Here is a 19,905-nt window from a genome sequence, read left to right on the forward strand (position 1 = left end):
GTTACAGTCTTATTCTATCAAACTGTGAAATGGAATAGTGGCATATATTGCTGTGCAGGTCATCTGATACAATTTTATTCTAGTGCAAGATCATAAATAGTATGGATATAAGGTCATAATAGGGTATGATTGGTCCCTAAGAGTGTAGCCCTAGTTCTGGCAGCACACAATTACCCACGTGGCCAATTTGTCAGAAAAAAAGTGGTTTTTTAAGATTGTATTATTTTAGGTGAGCTACGGGTTAAGCACGGTAGCTAGGTAGCACATTTATTATTTGAGATGCTCTTCATTTCTTTAATGTTGTGATTCATATAGTCTTTCATTATTTCCACAAAATACCTGTACTACAAACACTGGGACCAGGGTAGGTATGGTCACTATGGCAGATGATTAGTTTTTATTACAAGTCACTGTGTTCTGCAAGAACATGAATGTTAATGCAAGACTAGCATTATCTGCATTTTGGTTTATGGGCTGTGAACGACAGGATAACATCGAAAACACAATTTTTCTAGTACCTCCAAGCCTGAATCAGTTTGAGACAGACTTCTTGTATAAGATGCCAACGTTCAAAAAGCAGAAAGGAGAAATGTCCACCTAATGTAGAATAGATGACATAGTGTGCGCTACAGCTGCCTGAGCCATCGTCAGTTCCTCTTATTTCTGTGTTAGATATCTATATACACATAAAATAATACATTTATAAAATACAAAATATAGATATATCTATAAAACACATATACATATGTAGCGTTTGTGTATAAATAACATTTTTAATATATGTAGATCAATAGAAACATATACATGGATATAAGCATGTATTAATTCATCAAGATTGGGCTTGATGAGCCCAAGCAAAAGAAATACTTGAAAAAAATTGTTTATGGGAAAATTAAAATATTTTTGGTATCCTCCTTAGTGATCTTTGGCTGTCCACTTGAGGAAGCAGGCAGGGACCTTCTACCTGCCCCGATTGGTATGCTGAGTAGCCTGGAAATTTACTGGCATTTCCCCAGGCACACCTGGATTTGAACTTGAAAATATCTCTTGTGCTTTTTGCCAGGCAGGCTGCTTAGAAGTATGCAACCAAGGAGCTTGTTTAGAAAACAAAAAGAAAAAAAATCTGTACAGTGCAATCAAGACCTTCTGGGGAAATTTTTACATTGAAAACGCATTCTTTTGAAACTTGTTTTGTTTTTTTGTTTTGTTTTGTTTTTTTTTAATCAGGGAATCATTCTAACAGTAAAATCTCAAATCATTCTGGAGTGCAGTTCCCTAGTGATATAAATATAACTTTATAAGATCAACAGCGTATTAAAATTCAAACATGCCAGTAAGGTAGAAAGACTGATTACATACTACAAACCTCTTTGCCTTTTGTCTAGTTTTAACAGATCACATAGCTGGCATTTTAGAAGCACCATGTGGCTCTCAACATTATAGGAAAATGACAGTCTGATGTAACATGATGCTTTTGATCTTTTGAAAGACTGTTAATAAAGAGTTGATGATATTCAGGGTGACGCTGCATGGGTTACTTTTTGAAGAAGGAGGTTAAAATAGTTTCAGCTTGATTCATGCTCTTTATCGAGGTTTATAGGAGCTTCATCCTCCAGCTTTACATGGTATACACACTTTCAAGGAGCTGCTTTTTTTTTCTGGTGTTCTGTGCTATTTGCATGGCAGCAAGGCAGACTTCGTGAGAGTTTAGTACAGTGTGGAGCAGTCACTTGCATTCCCTCTTCATCTTCTTTGCTTTTATTTGCCCACTTCAGTTGTGTATTGCAATTCACTTTTAGTGGGAGGGCATTTAAGAACTTTTAGTGTTTTACCTTACATTGATTTCCTAGGTTCCCCTACACCTTTTAGGACCATTTCTTAACCCTTTTATACCGATTGCCGCTGCATGCCCTGTATCAGTTCCCCATCTAGGTGGAATGTGGTGCATAGCTCCCCAGTGCAACTGGCTGTAACAGGCAGCGTCCTGATTCCTGTGAGCAGCATGGGTGTAGGACAGCTCTAGTGTTCTCCATCACCACCTCAGGGTCACTACAGTCTCTAACATCATTGTACCTGCTTTCTCAGTACTACCCCATCTACCCCTGTGCTGAACTGCCTTTCTGAGCAGTCTTAGGGTATCTATTCCATTTTCTCACAGCATTTAAAAAGGGACCAGCACCCAAAATTACCCACTATCAGTTTCATATCTGCTGTGTTGACTAGTGTTTTCCTGATATAGGGGCTTGATTCCAACGTGGAAGCTAGTTTGCAGAGTTCAGATGATTTCTAAGGATTTGGCATCATATGCATGTATGCCATCTTACCTATTTTGAATAGGATTTGCTTAACCAGGAGCATCTGCCTTCTCTTCCCCTATGCATTAGGTGGAAGAGGAGACCTAAGCATGATGCTTGGCCCAGGTCCAGTGTTGCAGTTGCCTTCAGCAATACAATGCTGGATTGTAGTTCAGGAGAAGCAGGGTTTCCTGCAGGCTATGCAGTCAAGGTTGGTCTCCTCTGTAGTCTGCATGTTCTCTTCCTGCCAATGCCCTGCGGCTGGGCTCTGCAGGTGACTGCTGTGGCTGCTCCGAGGAGTGCAAGCTGTGACCGCGTTGGGGGAGACACGTGGAAAGGGTTTTTGGGTGAGACTTTCAAAAACAGAGGCTTTCAAAATCCCCCTTTCTGTCCTTCCGACAAGTAGATCCTTCCTTTACTAAACGCTGTAAACTTGTCTGGTTTGTTAATGTGCATTTGCTGTTTTATGGCAGGCATGTATTTATTATACCTCTGTGTGGATCTGTAAGCATAAAAAATAACTGATTTAAGCAAAACAGGTTTATTTTCCTAACTAACAGGTCTCGCCCAGAGACAATTATCTGGTTGAATAGAGAGCAGCAGGTAAATATTTGTTTATACATTTGGAAGAGTGGCTAGACTGAAGTCTAGTCTTGCAACCGTGTTGCAGTTCACATTTGTAATAGTGGGGGCCAGCAGCTGGGAAACAGGAACTCGTGCAAAGCTTTAATGGGACCAGCACATCCAGTGCTAATTAGAAGGAAAACCCAAAGTCATTAGGAACTTGATGCACCTGGTTTATGAGCTGTTGAAGTTCTCTTCCTTCATTTGTCACCGTACTTTGGAAAATAAGTTTACTCAGTCACAGTGTAAAGGATGCTTTACTGAGGTTAATACATCCATCATTCTAGCCTGTCTGGAAAGTCTGAAAGTAATCCGTAAACTGACATTTCATGAATTTCCTAGTGGGTGGAGTCCTGGTCATAGAAGGAAAAGCTTCTAGCAGGCATTTCCAGATAAGTGCTTCATGTATTTATTGCTATTAAAAAGAAAAAAAGAAAAGTGCAGTCTGTGGACTAGTTTACCAACAATTTAGCAACATCACTCAGATTAAATTATTTGATCTATCCAGTTACATTGGAATTGTGTTGTTTGAGGCAGAAAAGCTACAATATGCTATGACCATGCATCCTGTTCACTCTGTTTTTCCAGTTCACTGTCTGTGTTGATTGTACTGTGTATCATTTTACCTTTTACAACATAAACACACTAAGGTTTTATTTTCATGCTGTTTTTCTCACAACCTTCTTAGTTTAGTCAATACAGATAACCATCTAACCATTTCTAGATTCCTTCATTTTAAATATGTTAAAAAAACACAAGTGGAAGATCTCATTAAAAGAAGGGCTATTACACCAGGCACAAATATAGCAATTTCAGCAAAATAAGCTATGTCACATTTGTGTCATAAGTCCAGAGGTTATTAGAAAGATAGCTGTAAGTGAAATATAATTAAATATATTAATATTTAATTTCATATACTACTAATGACTAGGTAGATAAAATATATAAACTGTAACTATTATGATACTTTCATAAATTACTGTAATTCCTACAGACATTATGGTTGTATAAAAAAGCACCTTGTCAGCATTTTTGTGAAGAGATATGTCACGGAATTGAATGCTGCTTTTATATATTGAATGATTCTTTTTTTCCCCCTGAAGACTGAAGTATTCTATATTTGCCATGTGCACTTGTGCCATTTGTAATTGCCAGGCACAGAGGTAATGTTGAACCCTTTATTAGTGTTTAATTTGGTAAAGTAACAATAATCACACATCCCATTCAAGTGGGATTGTCCCTTGGTTTATGCCTTCCCCTTGCCCCTCTACAGGACTGCTGTGCCAGTATGGGAAGACCTTTCTGCCCCTTAAGGGGCTCCTCCCATCTGCTCTATACTCCAGCTATCTGCTTCAGTAGACAGGCAGAAATTGCTTAACACTTCTCTGGTAGACTTAATATCACCAGGTGTTTCTTATAAGTGCTTTCAGTATATAAAGTCAGGACTAGAGCACTGTGGTTTCATCTGCTACTTAGAATTGCTGGAAAATGCAGAATTGTAAGGGACAAAAGCAATCTGTGACTATCAAGGGTCCTGCTTACTCAGTTCTCCATCATTTCCTCAATAATGCCAGAAATTTGATGCTGTGATTGCACCTGCTTTAACCACCTGTCTATATCCTAAGGCTGTGTGGATCCCAAAGGATGCACCTGTTTATGTAGCTGAAATTGCTTGGCAAGAGGCCTTACCTTGGCTGTACATTTGACATATCTCCTATGCAAATGTCTAAAAGAATAGAGGCATAAATTTGCTGTTTAGTTATGACACATTGTTGGGTGTGAAAAGGAGCATACAGTTTTTAGCCCTGTAGCTCAGCATATGTTCTGTTGCAGAAATACTATTTGGATGCCTTAATAAACAAAGGGGCATTTTCCCATTGAATTTAGCAGTGAGTCTAAGCACAAGGTCAGGGGTTCTCCTAATGAGGAATTAATTTCCTGGGTAATGCATCACATGCATGACCTGTGCTGCTTTAACTGTAATGGAGACTGTGAAGGGATGCGTCTTCCATATAACTCTACTGTCAGGAGGGTCACCTTTCTTTAGCCGGAATATTTCTGAGTCATCATTGGATCTGGTATAGCAAATTTGTTCCTAACCGCCACTCTGAACTCAGGTTGCTGGAGAAACTAGCAGCTGTATATTTGTGCTTAGTGCTTTTTGTGGATGAAAAATGGCACAAAGCTGGGGTGCACCCTGTGTGAATTAAACTAGACTTCAGTAATTCAGTCACTGCTGAAATTTGCTCTCACTGTCTGTTCCTAAATTAATCCATAGAAAATGAGACAAGTTATAACAATATCCATTATTTCATAATCTGTTCATTACATCTCTCATAAAAATCTGCATGTTTGCATTATTTCATTTATTATTTTTTTTGCCAGTTAATTTGTGTTTTCTATCCACATTCAATTTGCATTCATTAACTCATAGTTTGCTGGTAAGTGTGTTCTTTCTATACATGTTCAAAGTAATTCTTTAATTCAATTTCTCTGTTTCTTCTCATACAGTATCACAGCCAGATATGCATCTCAGTCTAATCACAGTGGAATTGCAACCAGTCAAAAAAAGACTTCTAGGTCAGTTAAATATCTCTAATTTATTGCTTGTTAGTGATACTCAAGCAAGTATATGCCCACTGATATTTTATCCTTTGGACATAAGCGGACATTAAACAATGTGTATTTATGTTATGTGTGCAAGCTTTGCAGCTATGAGCTTTGCCACTGGAAAGCCTTATACGGACTGGAAGGAGCTGATTTGTATTGTACATTAGCAAAATTTCTGGTTGTTATGTATCCTGCATCTTTGTATCCTGCATGTAAAGTATTGGATGTGAAGGGTTAGTTGGTGATTTTAGTGCTCTCTCTGGATCAAATCCTTACTTTAGTCATGAGTGAAAAGAAGTTTGGGAGTCCATCCCAATTCCCACTAGATATTCTGCAAACCCACCTGAAAGGTTGAATTCCTAGAGCCCAGTTGATGCAGAAGCAAAATAGAGCACAAAAAAAGAACCTCTTCCAAGACTTCTGCTCTGTCAAGACTAGCCTGCACACAGACCCTACTAACAGGCTGCTTTGTTTTGGCAATGAATTTGACAGAGCTGTGTGTTGGAGCTGACCTATTTCATATTTCATCAGTACTTTTAGTTTATCATTTCCATGAGCACTAAAATCTACAAGCCAGATTGCAGAGGAAAGAAACCGAGGTCTAAAGCTTACTCCTGTTTCTAACTTTTCTTTCCTTTATTTTCTGTTGTGTTTTGTTTTTTTTTTTATGGTGGGTGGTGATAATGCGTTCATTAATTATACCTTTGCTGTACAGTTCATTGGTGAGAACAATGAACTCTAAACTGCATAATCTCCAATAAAGATTGCATTTTGCATTATCGCGCACTAACACAATTTGAGTTGCTGGTGATAGCTTGGAATGAGCTATACCACGGTCCAGTTGCATTGCGCCTGCATTTATAGGTCTACAGTTTTCCTTATTGCTGATGCTCCTGTCTTGTCTACATTCAACATGGCGGGGTTAACAGTCTTATTGTCTAATACTTTAAATCTGTGGCAGTGTTTCCGAAGCCTGTTCAGAGGTATGTGACTTGTCCCTTATTTGTTATTCTCCTCTTTGCATTTCCTTAGCTGCTTAACATGATTCTGCAAAAGCAATTTAAAACCTGAATTCAATTAAAAAAGACAGCAGATGAGTTAAACTGGAAAGTGTGTAGAGCAAATGACCTCATGTATAATTTGCTTACTGTGGCAAGTTCTCGAATTCTGGCATGCAGAATATATGCAGAGCTATTTTATATTTTAACAGAACACATGAGTTTCCAGTGTTGCACATGCCTTGTCATTGCGTTTTTCATTACCTTTGACAAATGATGTCAAGGCTCTTACTGCCTTTCAAATTAGGGTAATGAGAAGGAGCAAATGGATTTTTAAGTTTGTTTTAGTGCATTCTTCAGGGAACAGAAGATCACTCAAATTCACGGGTCATGGTAAAGGTTAGCATGCTTGCAGCTGCAGAGCAGAGGCAGTCTGCTCTGGGCTCAGCAAAGAGACTAGCAGGGCAGGCTGGCAGCCAGAATGAGCCATAAAAATAACTAGCAGATTAGTTCTCTAAGGTTTAAATTGGTAAAGGAAGAGAACATGGAGCTGCTTCCATATGCTAGTTAATGAAAATAAAATTATTTGAACATTGTTGTTATACCAATGCATTAAACAAACAAAAGTTTGGAAGGAATCTAACATTTTTTAATTCTTTGTAATGTGATTTTTTTTTCTCCCTTCTGATGCTGCTCTTTCATAATACAATGAAACTAACGGAATTTGATATCTCGGGTGTAATTTGTATTGCCACTATTAAAATCACCATATCATTCCAATAAGTGAGAAACAGAAGAGAGATCTTCTATGGCAAAAGACTCTTGCTGATTTAACCATTTCATTTTGTCTATTGCATAACAAAACTGGAAAGGAGTGGGAGTGCCCACAAAGATGCTGCAGAAAGTTTTAAGTAAACATATATTAAAGAATCTTACATCAAAGAATAGAATCAGACAGAAAAAAAGATACAGGTGTACACACACCAGGGACAACATTTTCCATTTTTTTCTTAGTATAGCCACACAGTAAGGTTCAGATGGTGGCAGCAAATACTAACAAATAAACTGTATGGTCCACATTACATACTTTTATCTAAAAGGTATCCATGCATCTGTAGCATCTAGCTAAAATATGTATTTTCAGTACTTTTCATTTAAAATAATAAGCCAATAGCCCTCTGAAAAATAACAGAAGATAACTAAAAAGGCAGCTTTTATGCTAAACACAGCTGTGAAACATTTACTAGAGTAAGACATACAAAATACCTCTCTACTGTGTATTGTTGTGCTTTCTAATCAATTTCTGTAACATTTCTTCTTCAAAAGTGACAGATTTAAATAAAAGTTGATATTTCACTTTAATTGTTTGTGAGGGTGAATCTGTTTTAGCAATGTTAATGGCAAATGCAAAGCATCTTCTTACATGTCCTGTGACTCTAGAAAGCATCTTTTTCCCTTTTGTGTGTGTAAGGATAAGCTTTTATTTTCATTTGTGGAGTCTAACTAATTGAATACTCCTGTTTATTGTTGCTTACCTGAAATCACTGTTTTCAGTTGTTGGTTTTAAATTCTGGTCTGTTATTTGCATACTGCCTCCTCTATATGTTGCACTACATAAAATGAACTGATTTCTGATTATGCCATTCCAGGCTTCCAGGACCTTCAAGGGTGCCAGCTGCTGGCAGCAGTACCAAAGTCCAGGGAGCTTCTAATTTAAATCGAAGAAGCCAGAGCTTTAACAGCATTGACAAAAACAAGCCTCCACAATATGCAAATGGAAATGAAAAAGGTGAGTGATTAAAAATTAAAAAGCTTACTTTACAACACATACAAGAGTAACAAAAGGAAATATCATCAAAAGAACCCATTCACAAGGGCTGAAGACTTGGTAAGAAGACCTATGGAGATAGAGCTCTGTATTAGGACTTGCAATTGAGTTGGGAATTGCGATTGAGTTGAGTTCAGAACTGAAAACTTTCAAAATGTTGCAACTATATTTTATCTGTCTTTGATGGAAATATCATTGGGTGATTTTTCTGAAGTAAAAATGAACACATATTGGATGCCTATATTCTAGGTCCGTATTCAAGTCTACTCATAGCCAAAGGAAGACCACCATAATTTTCAGGGGAATTTGCATCTTAGTTGCTAATGGATAAGAATCAGAATATTACTTTGGCATCAGAACATTTAATGCTTCTGTTCCTTCAGAGCCTTACCTAGTGCATATATGTCTGAATAGAGGATTGGAAATGAAGTCAAATGTAATGAAATTTTGCAGGGACTTGAATTCAGTGTTCATGTTTTATTGCCTCCTTTAAATATGATCTTCCATTATGGAAACAAACTGAGTTCCCTGGATCCTTCTGTTTCTCCCACCCTGACACTGCATTCCTGGAAAATGTGCCTCTTCAAGCTTTATCTCAGAAAAAATAACTTGCAAATTCAGCTCTCTGAGTTGTGTAACTAATCCATCCCCTATCCCCTTTCTTTCTCCTTCTGTGTAATGAACAGCATTTTATTCATATCTCTGGGTTAGAATACAGTTGAAAATGATACAATATACATAGTACCCGTTTGCATCCTTGGGGTCTGTGGGAGGAACAAGTATGCAGTGAATGTTCTTCATCCAAGCAACAGGCAGCTATCCAGAATTTTTTTACAAAATTCTGATGAACACGCTTTGCCCCTAGCTGTATCTGAAGACATAAAACCATGCTTTCAATAGTTATTTCTTTATTTTCTACTATCAGGGTTGAATGTTTTAGATAGTTCTGTAGTGGGATTTATTTTATTAAGAATTTGTTTGTGGCAAGACATCCAGGCTAAAACTAGAAAGAAATCAGTGTCGGAGCAGACACTGTATAGTTCACGACTACGATAGTGAAGTTACGAAGTAGGAGATGTGGCAGCTTGAGTGAAGGTATGTACAGCAGTTTAGGTTTTAGAATTACTTCATAATATTGACATAAGTTTGGTACTGAAATATGTGAGAGCGAAATGATTCAAGGTGAGACATGCTTGTAGATATTAATATTCTTAGTTTGTTACTTGGAAATTGTCTTTTGGCTGCTAAGTTTTGCATCGCATTGCACATTTATGTGGCTTTTTTGCATGATAGATTTACTTTCCCATTTTTTTTTCAGCAGAGAATGAGAACCTTGATGAGCATTTTAGTGAAGTCATCACTTGCAAAAGTATAAGGGGTGGCTTGCCTTTTGTATAATCATTCAGCTCATTTTACAGGATATAGAAAATGCAATGTAGCATAACTACAGAATACTATATTTGAGATGTCTCTGCTTTCTTTCCTTTCTTTTGAAACAGCAGAATGGATGGAAGAACATTGATTTTACATGATAATGTAAAGTGAATACAAGTTCGTTTTAGAGTATAAAGCAGAAGTTAATTAGAGAAAATGACTGCTGGGTGTGCAAGGATAGCAAAGTGACATTTTTTTATAATACCCTAAAAGAACACATGAGATCCTGTAGTTGAATTCCTTATGCTGCTTCTTTGCCTAAAGAGCAAAACAACTGAGCCATAATATATTTTAAATTGTATGCATTTTAACTTTGATTATTATAGTGGCTAATGTTTGTATATTACAATGAGATTTCAATGTCTTTTGATATTTTTTTTTAATGTATTTGAGGATGTTCTGTGACGTGAGTTTTTTTGAAGAATTTGTTTGGAAACAAACTTTAACCCTCACAATAGCAATAGTAGTGAACATCTCTTTAAAAAGAAGTGTCACTATACATTGAAAAACTGCTTTTCTTCTTAAAGTTAGCACACATAGTAAACCTTATATTTCAAATTTTGCTTCTGATGCTGACGCTTGGAGCATGCAATTTCTGAGATGTATATCATATAATAAATTACTTGTAATCTGCATTAGTGCTGCATAAACAGCAAAAAAATCAGAGAAAGAGTCAACTTGTGCTAGGTAAATAATCATTAGAGGTTGGGACCTTCAGACCTCTTCAAGTACAGACCTCTTTTGGTACATTTTGCTCTGCTACACCTTCTTATGTGGGCTATAATGAAACCTCAGAAAAGATGTACAGCATAAGGGTTTTTCTTAATCCTATTTTATGTAATACTTGAAATTCATTCCTGCATGACATGATTTCCAACTCAGTCACAGTGGGGAATGAATATGTAGACACAGAGTTAAAGGAGACGTGAAGGTGATCCAAAATAAGATGTGATATGGGCCTTCTATTTAGTATGTCATTATTTAGTATGTCATTAATGTTATCTCCTTTGAATGATGCTTAAGGAGTAGTTCCCACAGTAAGAAAGTAGCTCCCCTGAGCAAATGCAGTTTTTCTCTTTATTGAATACAGCCCAGTTTTCACTGACAGATCCAACCCATTGTTGTGACACAGGTAACTCTGTGTAGCTGTGGTTAAATCAGGAACACAAAATGCACCACAACGATAAACATGCCATTAACTGAAACCCGTCCGTGGAGCTTTACTGAGCTGATCTTTTTTCTTTTTTTTCTTTTTTTTTTTTCCTGGACTTTGCACCGTATGGACGGGTTTCAAAGAACACATCTGTTTTCTAGGTTGCGTCAAATCTATCTGCTTCTGACTTAATAAGGTTGAAAATAAAACTATGAAAATGGAACTGTTTGAACGAAGTGATTACATTGCTAGCAAGGTAGTTATCCAAAGAAGTTTTGAGTCCAGCAAATAAATAATGTTATAATTCAAATAAAATTTTAAAACCAAAGGTTTATATATTAGAACCTAGAAACACTGTATCTGAACTCTGATGAGGGTCTCCATATCATGGAGTTTTTAATATAATTTGATAATAAATTGTGTTTGTGTATTGTCTAAACTTGGTTTCAGCAGTATTTGGTTATTTTTCCCATACAAATGCTGAGAAACAATGTCCTGGAGCAACACTGTCTGATGATGCAATTAATTGTTCATCTGTGGCCAGTATGTACGCCTATAGTTAGCTTGTTTATGTTCTGGTTCCAGTATTTTGCCAGTTGTCCCGGTAATGTTCTCTTCCTGTGCTGATGGGGGCTTCATTCTCATGGGCAGCAGGAAAGAGACTGTTGAACAAGCTGAATTCTTTTAATCTCACCAGATAGACCTCCCATTCCTCCAGCTATCTTTACAGCAATCCCCTGGAGCTCTTTTGTTTTCTACTAACCTTTATTTTGATTGACTAAAACTGGATATTCTAATCTGGGCATGTTGTCTGTTACAGAATATTTCAGTTATCAGTACCTACTATGCTGCAACAGGGGAACTATTATCACAGAGGTCCTGTCTTCTCCAACAGTTCAGAGCACAGCAAAGGTCACAGACAAGAAGACAGAGGAAGTTGATTATATATTGGGCCCAAGTTTAACCCCTCATGTGTCCTTTGTTTGTTCAACAGCCTATGAACAATAGGCTTGAAAATGTCCATTCTGTTGTCCTGGGCTTGCTGGGTTCTGGAAGAAACTTTTGGTTTTCCACTGAACACCTGGGGCTGTTGCTGCTCTACTTTTCCCACACAGGTTGAGCTGAGCTCTGAAGCTCTGAGCTCTCAAACAGAATGCAAAGTTATTTGCACCACAAGCCGATTATGCATTTCAGCAACAAGGGGATTAGGCCCTAAACAGAAGACTGTCTGCTTGTAAAATTTAGTCTGTAGAAGCCTGAAATCCTTGTCATAGGTTGGGTTCACTCTGTGTCAAAATCACCACAAGGTGGGGACAGATTTCATGTAATGAACAACTAAAGCCAAGTCCAACTGAATGAGCAGAAAGCAGTGAATGATGTGCAGCTTCAAGTAATGTATTTGGGCTGGGGGGGAGATAAATCTTTGCATTCCACTTCTTTGAAGACACAGACAGTGTCTATTTCTTGAAAGTGTGCAATCCAGCGTGCAATTCCCTGTGGAAACATTAAGGATACACTTTAAATTGAAGATTAAAAGCAAGTTCTAGGTCTCTGTAATTTTTTGATGCTGTTCATGATTTGTGACATAGGGATCAGGTAAGTACCAGTGGTTCAAGGAACCTGTGGGGTTTTTTGCTATGTATGTAGCAGAAGAAGCTGTTGATGAACAGGAAATACTCTTCTTTTGACAGTTATTCCCCCAGTGAGTTTAATAGATAGCAGGAAATATGGCAAGGATACATTCTTCTTTTTAATCAGAACACTTTTTTGTTTTTCTTTTTGTAGTAAAACTAATAGCCTGAGGCCATGCAAATGTAACAGAGGTAATACAATGATGTAGTGGCATTCTGCTGGTCACAGACTGTTACATGTACTCTGCATTAGCTTTGCATATTACGGTGAACTGTTATTCTGCAAAACTATTTGGATAGCTAAAGACCCCAGTCCTCCTGTGTAATTAAGGCAAGTGTAATGCAAGGCAAGATGTGTGCAATAAGGTCCTTGTGCACACCCAGTCCTAGGCTATCAGCCACGGGGTTGATCCCTAGTATAAATTAAGGAAGCCTGAGGGCTGCAGTAATTTCCAACAGATGTTGTTGGCCCCAGGCTCTCTTCCAGGATCTGAGGCTCACCAGAAAATGGCAGGAGCCCAGACACAACTCCTGCCTTGGTCACAAGGGGGGGATCAGCTCTGCAGCTGCCCACCAAAGCTGCTTCGTGTGCGTGGTACTACCTGGAGCCTGAGGAGCAAGCTGTAATCTCACCTGTCCCCAAAAATTCTCTGAGGCAACCTTTACCAGTTACTGTTTTCTTTCCTAGTAACTGGGTGTAGCAAAGCAACTTGCAAATCACCTGTGGAGGTGGACTGAGCTCATTTAGAGCTGTGCTCTTTGCACTTCAGGTTGAGGGGCACATGAAAAATTCTGTGCAGGTGGAATTATACAGCGTCTATTGAAGGATGGAGGCGATTAGCCTGCTGTGGTCCAGTTGTTGATAGTGTTAAGCAAGTAAAAGCTGTTACATTTCTGTTGTGTTACTTCTATTCCATTTATTTCAATATTTTTTAAACTAGAATGTAATGCTATTTAAACAAGTAAATTTTGCTGTTTGCATTCTCTCTTTGTTAAAGAAAAAAGAGCTCCCCTTTCAGGATGCTAAAAATTCTCCCTTTCCTTGTATCGTAGTGACCTTCAGAATTCCAGGTGGGTAGTCTAATCCGTACTAGGGCCTTAGGGCTAAGACTGCAAAACTGAAAATGACCCATAACATCAAAGTCTGTGGTGAAGGGACAAATGTATTCAGTGTCCTCATCTACTATATCATTCAGACAGGGAGGCCTCAAGGCATGACTTTGCCTTCATGTGTGTGTGCAACATATCAGGCACTTTTTTTTCCCCACTGGATGAACTGTATTTGCATTGCATGTTTCATAGGCTTTCTTGTAGTACTGAATTTGATGCACTATAAGCAAACTTATGCCTAATTCACTGGCAGTCCCTCGATTGAATGGCAAGATAGATAACTAAATGAAAATACCTCATCTGGTGAAATAGCTATGTACTATATATTTGATTGCCATTACCACTTAATTTCTCTGGTGCTCCAGAGTAATGGTATTTAGATACTCAGATATGTCTTGGAAATCTGAACTTTATACAGAAGAGCTTAACCCTTGCACGCAGTTGACATAGTTTAATTATTGCAGAAGGAGTCTTGTTTTCGTTCTGAAAGATGCACTGAGGTTCCAGGTTGGTGTAAATGTAGTATAGATACCAGAGCCACATAAATGAGCTTTCTGTACCTACCTGAGCTTCAGGCCCAAAACAAGTACTGTTGCTGTATCCATGTAGGTGACATATCGCTGTAACTTTCAATTACTGACACTAGTGAAATTATTGATATATTTTTTTCCCATCTGTGAAACTGCATTGGGATAAATTCCTCAAGTCAGCTACTAAAGGTTGTTACCAGTACTTAAAACAAAAAAGAGCATAGGATGGTATAGTGACCTGACATTTTCTGCTTTTATGAATATTGATTGTATCCATTTAATTTCAATATTACTCAGCCCTCCTCCCCCACCCCCAAAAAAAACTGTACCTTTCTAGCACATTTTTTAATCACTAAACAATAAAGCTTTCTTTCTCTGGTTGTTTTTCTTCCAATATTGTAGCATTCCTTTTTACTTCAATGTCACAGTGTTTTATTATTAACAAGTGATTGGAAGAATTTATTTATGTCTTTTTAAAGATAACATTTTTAAATTGGAAGGTTTAATTTGCGTAATGAAATGGTTACAAGCAAGGTGCTTCCATGGCTCTCTTGAGTTCATGGAAGTATTGAACAACAATGTGATAGTGGGAGGAAAAACTAAATTTTGATTAGCAATCTTCATGCTCCATGCACATGTAAATTATATTTATTATGAATCACATATAACTGTGTTTTAAGTGCCAGAGCACTATGGTATCACCTAAGCATGAGATGGGAGAATAACTATACTATTATGGTTCTTTCTGTTTTTTAAGCAGATTCACCAAAAGGCCCTCACGCATCTACAGGCATGAATGGAAATGTGCAGCATCCCACCAGCACCGGGCAGCAGCAGGTCTCTGCCATACCCTCTCCAAGTGCCAGCAAGCCTTGGCGCAGCAAATCCATGAATGTCAAACACAGTGCAACCTCTACTATGCTGTCCGTGAAGCAGCCTAGTCCTGCAACCTCCCCTACTCCATCTTCAGACAGGCTCAAGCCACCCCCTTCTGAAGGCGTGAAGCCCCCTTCATCTGGACAAAAATCTATGCTGGAAAAATTCAAGCTGGTTAATGCTAGGACTGCTCTGAGACCTCCTCTGTCACTGAGCTCAGGACCCAGTGACAGTGGGAGGGAGGATGATACCTTTTCAGAGTGTGGTGAAATGGATGTCTTAAGCGGTGGGGTGAACAGTGGTGGCTCCACGAGTAGCAGTCCTAAAGTATCACCGAAGTTAACCCCTCCGAAAGCTGGAAGCAAAAATCTCAGCAATAAAAAGTCTTTGCTACAGCCAAAGGACAAAGAGGAAAAGAACAGGGACAAAAACAAAGTTTGCACTGAGAAAACAGTAAAGGAAGAGAAGGACCAGGTCACTGAAACACCTACAAAGAAGAGCTCCAAGATTGCAAGCTTAATTCCAAAAGGAAGTAAGACAACAGCAGCCAAGAAGGAAAGCTTAATACCATCTTCTAGTGGGATCCCAAAACCTGGATCAAAGGTGCCAACAGCAAAGCAGAGCACTTCATCCATATGCACAGGAAGTAAGGAGATTGAAAAACTGAGGACTACAAAAGGAAACCAGTCCCAATCAACACCAAAATCTCAACTCACTGAGAAGGCTTCTCCTTCCTCTGGTCTTGCTTCTTCTGAAGGGAAAGAGCCAAGTGCAGCTCTCACCCCAGGGTCCTCTGCAGCGCTGTCAGCCTCGATGGCTGCAAGCAGTGGCCAAGGCACGGGAAATGGTGTTGTCCAGCTTCCTCAGCAGCAGCAATACAGTCACCCCAACACTGCCACAGTAGCTCCTTTCATTTACAGGTAAGGTTATGAAAGGAAATCGGGTTTGTGTTACCGTTTAGGAAAGAGAGCTAAAACAGGGAGGGTAATGGCAGATCACACTGTTATTGTTCTCATCTCACATTTTCTGTCACAGAATTATGCACATATTTTCCTAACATGATTTTTTAATTAATGTTATTATGAAGAATTATGAAATTATGAAAATTTTTTTCCAAGAACTCTGAGTCTCTACCTCATACAAAAGCAATCGACTGCAAATATTTGCCCTTTAAAATTCAGGATGTTTTGATTAGAAATACAAATCACATGATACCTTCCCTGTGCAGCTTTTGAAAGGTCATGGCTGAGTCAGGAATTCTAGTGCGAATATTCTTGTTTGCAGTATAAGAACCTCAACATTTATTTGCTGATATTTAATAATATTTGCTTGAAATACACTGTTCTCTTAAAGAAATCCTAAAATAAACTGCTGATTTTTTCAGAGTATGTAATAGTACTGGTAGTATATTAAAGGAAAAGCCATACACAAAGTTTTGCAAGTTCAAAATTTTGGGCAGAGAGAAAAAGTTGCTTTTTGCAAGTCCTTTTCCTGTTTAGTTTTATGTGTGAACTAGGTATAAATTAACTCCATGGGGACAGTTAAATTTTACAGGTGCTACAACCTCTTCTGATGGCCAGGGCTCTGGAATAGGTGAATGAACAATCAAATGTATCAGCCTTTGGCTGAATTTATTTTGCTATATGGTAGAGCAACTGAAGAGAACCTGGAGATTTCATTGTTGTACAGCTCAGAAGACAGAGAAGGTTTAGCAAGACTGGCAGACTGGTCTGAGTAATGATTTCAGATGTCAGCTGTTGGAAGGCTTTAGCGATAGTTGTGGGTAAATGTAACATCTGATAAAATGACAAATAGATTATTAAGCAAAATATACTGGCAGTTTTTGTTAGTAAGTAGTACTCTAGATAATCTTGGCTAAAGATTAAAGAGGTGCTGAAGTAGGCTCTGAGGGAGTGTATATATCATTGCACATAACTAAACATAGTTTCAAAACCAATCTGGGTGAGTGATAAACTGTTTAACTTCATTCTGAACAAAAGCAGTTCAGAAAATCTTATAGGAGGGGGAAAAGGCATAATATAGGTTATATTTATTCTAATATGCAGTAAGTAGGTATCACTGAATGTGCTTAATATGCATGTTTATAACTACCTGGAACAACCTCAGTGATACAGATGATTTGCAGTGTGGTACATAGGACGACCTACATGCATGTTAGGGTGCATATAAAAGGAGAGAGAAATGGCAGCTATGCTTTGCTTTTTTATGTATGTGCTATTTAATGGCAATTTTGCAGCATATTGATGCCATTTCATTGCACGATGGAGATACCTCATCTTTCTTTTAAGCTGTATCACGAAGCAAAATGTAGTTTGAATTTTAAAGGGCGATAGAAGCATGCGTCTTCCAGTAAAATTTGATATTAATAATCATCTCTTCGCTTCAAACAAACAGCAAAGGAGACTGTATTTGAAGTTAAATCTCTCAGATGAAATAAAATCCTCAGAGCCAAGGTCTGATCTCAGAATGCCAGAAACCCAGAGTAATAGACCGACTTTGATGAGGTTTTTTCATGTGTATCTCTGCAACTGAGAGCAGAATCTGACCCCAAAATACACAGTAACTACATTTATTACAACTCTCAAGGGCTTTGTAATACTACACAATGATTTCATAGAAGAATATAAATATAACCAAGGATAAAATATCAACATTTCCAAAGTCAGCATATTTGTTTTTGTGGACATATGGCAAGTAGAAATGTGCATGAAGCTGGGGTATTGTATTTACATTTTGTTGCTTCTAAACATAACTGTTTTCCGAACAGTCACCGCAGTTTATACACAGAATTTTCAGGTGTGTTTGTTAGCTTCTAGATCAGCTTTATAGATCAATGAGTTAGTAAGCAACCGTTACCATTTAGACTAACAGGGGTTTTTACAGCTGGAAGGAATATCTAGGCTCCATGACTTTGTCCTGCAGTTCTTGTAAAAAGTGTCTGTTTAATGTAGTGAAAATAAAGTGCATTTTATCCAGTATCCTGTGGAATATTGCAATATACTGCACTGTACTACTGGTCAGTTTAGGCTGTTAGCCCAAGGATAAGTAAGCTAGTGCTTTTTCTGGTTTCTTCTGGTACCTGCAGATATCATGTATTTTACAATGTTTGATTGATTATTGCCCTAGAGGATATTACTGTAGATTTGTGAGTAAAAGAAAATATTCCAAAGAATTGTTTTGAGGCTACCATGTATTTGGCTTAAACAGGGAATGCAATGCTATAATATTTATGAACACTCATGTTTTCAAGGAATTGTGTGGTTTTATTACTGCACAGTACATAGAAAATACTGTTTCACTAGGAGGCTCTGAAATGATATATTGCACTATTCAGCTTTGCGCTCTTGGTGCTTTGTCCTGTCTGATAGCACATCATATTTTTATGCCTCTTAAACACCATGGCATGAAAATTTCTATGGGATTGTTACTTCTCTTCAAAGATCAGCAGCAACAGTCAGAGTTGCATTTGGGATAATCTAAATGGGTATAACTTAAATTCTTCCATCTTCCTCAGCAAGTAATTATTTATTTTCAAATGCGGTTGTGAATGTGTTATTTACAGTCCCTTATATGTCCCCCCCCGAAGTTGACTGCAGGGTCCAGGAGATATAAGAAAGACTGAAGTAGATGTAATTTAATTAGCTGCCAGAAAGCTTGATAAGAGAGATACAGCAGGAAAAAATACAAAAAGGAAGGTGAAAGAAACTGTATAATTGTTTAAAGTATACCACCCACTACTTTTAAGTTACACATTCTTCTACATAGAAAGAATTGGAGGAAGATGGAAATTGTGCCATCTGCCAGAGTCCCTTAGACATGTATTGAAATGGGCCATAGAATTTACTTCCTAGTGGTGTACTTAAATTTGTAAAACCAAAGTTTAGTGCTTACTAGGTTACAGAGAAAACAGGAAAAAAAAGGCATTGATGAAAACAAAAAAGAAATCTGAATCTTTCCCCTAAAATCTTAGCAAGAGAATAGCAGGTTAATTGCCCAGTATTTGAAGTTCTTAGCTTTCCTACACATTGCTCAAAAATGTAATATAACTCATAGTTCCAAACATTTTCTTGCATATAGGAGAACTTGTTGTATGCAATCATTTCTTTATTTTTTGAGAGCCAAATTGTATACTTTTGCATTATTTCCATAAATTGGGAAATGTAACTAATAGTTGTAGGAGTATCATCCATGACCTCACTCCAGAGAGCAAATCCTTAGCTGTTGTAAATCATCATAACCCTACATGAAGTATGTGATATGTTGGCAATCAACATTTGCCATGAATTTGCTTAAAAACTAAAGAAATAGTTTAGTCAGAGAATGTTGAATTGTAACTGAACACATGTAATGCAGTTTGGTTTTATTGGCTCCTTCAGTAGCCACTGTAGGAGCTTAGTGAGTTTCTTTTTCATGGTTGGAATATAGAATCTGAAGTGCATAAATCCCAGGGACTGTGATGCTCAGGAACTGCTTATTTCCTGAAGTGCTGAGAGCATAGAAATTGCTACAAAAAATCAGCTGACCACTCATGATCCTGAGCTGCACTTCAGTGTTGTGCTTTGCTTAAATTTCAGTTCTTCAGCTAAATATGTAGCTTAAAGACAGCAACATCTGGAAGAAGTTTCAGTACTGTCTGAATTGAGACTTTGCAGAGGTACTCTTTCAGTGTCAATGCTGGACTACAACAGCCAATTTGGCACTCCTTTTGTCCTGAAGAATAAGAAACTGGTGGCTTCAGCTACCTAACAGGTTGTTGTAGAGAAGATAGGCCCAGTCTCTTCTCTGTAATACAGGGT

General features: G+C 37.9%; 1 protein-coding gene across 11 annotated transcripts in view; it reads left to right on the plus strand.

Moving 5' to 3' along the window:
• The window catches only part of NAV3 (neuron navigator 3), a 540,674-nt gene that overhangs the window by 390,008 nt on the left and 130,761 nt on the right, over positions 1-19,905 (plus strand). For 8 of the 11 annotated variants that reach the window (XM_062613809.1, XM_062613807.1, XM_062613808.1 and 5 more), the window contains 3 exons: positions 5,430-5,498; positions 8,176-8,315; positions 14,970-16,008. In XM_062613809.1, coding sequence (XP_062469793.1) covers positions 5,430-5,498; positions 8,176-8,315; positions 14,970-16,008 — 1,248 coding nt within the window. Of the gene's footprint in view, positions 1-5,429; positions 5,499-8,175; positions 8,316-9,330; positions 9,450-14,969; positions 16,009-19,905 lie in introns of those variants that run through there. The other 3 variants (XM_062613803.1, XM_062613805.1, XM_062613812.1) reach the window with 3 other exon arrangements.

This window comes from Pezoporus occidentalis, unplaced genomic scaffold, assembly GCF_034315485.1.
Source record: "Pezoporus occidentalis ecotype Australia unplaced genomic scaffold, CSIRO_AGI_Poc_V1 ctg17, whole genome shotgun sequence".
Lineage (NCBI taxonomy): Eukaryota > Metazoa > Chordata > Aves > Psittaciformes > Psittacidae > Pezoporus > Pezoporus occidentalis.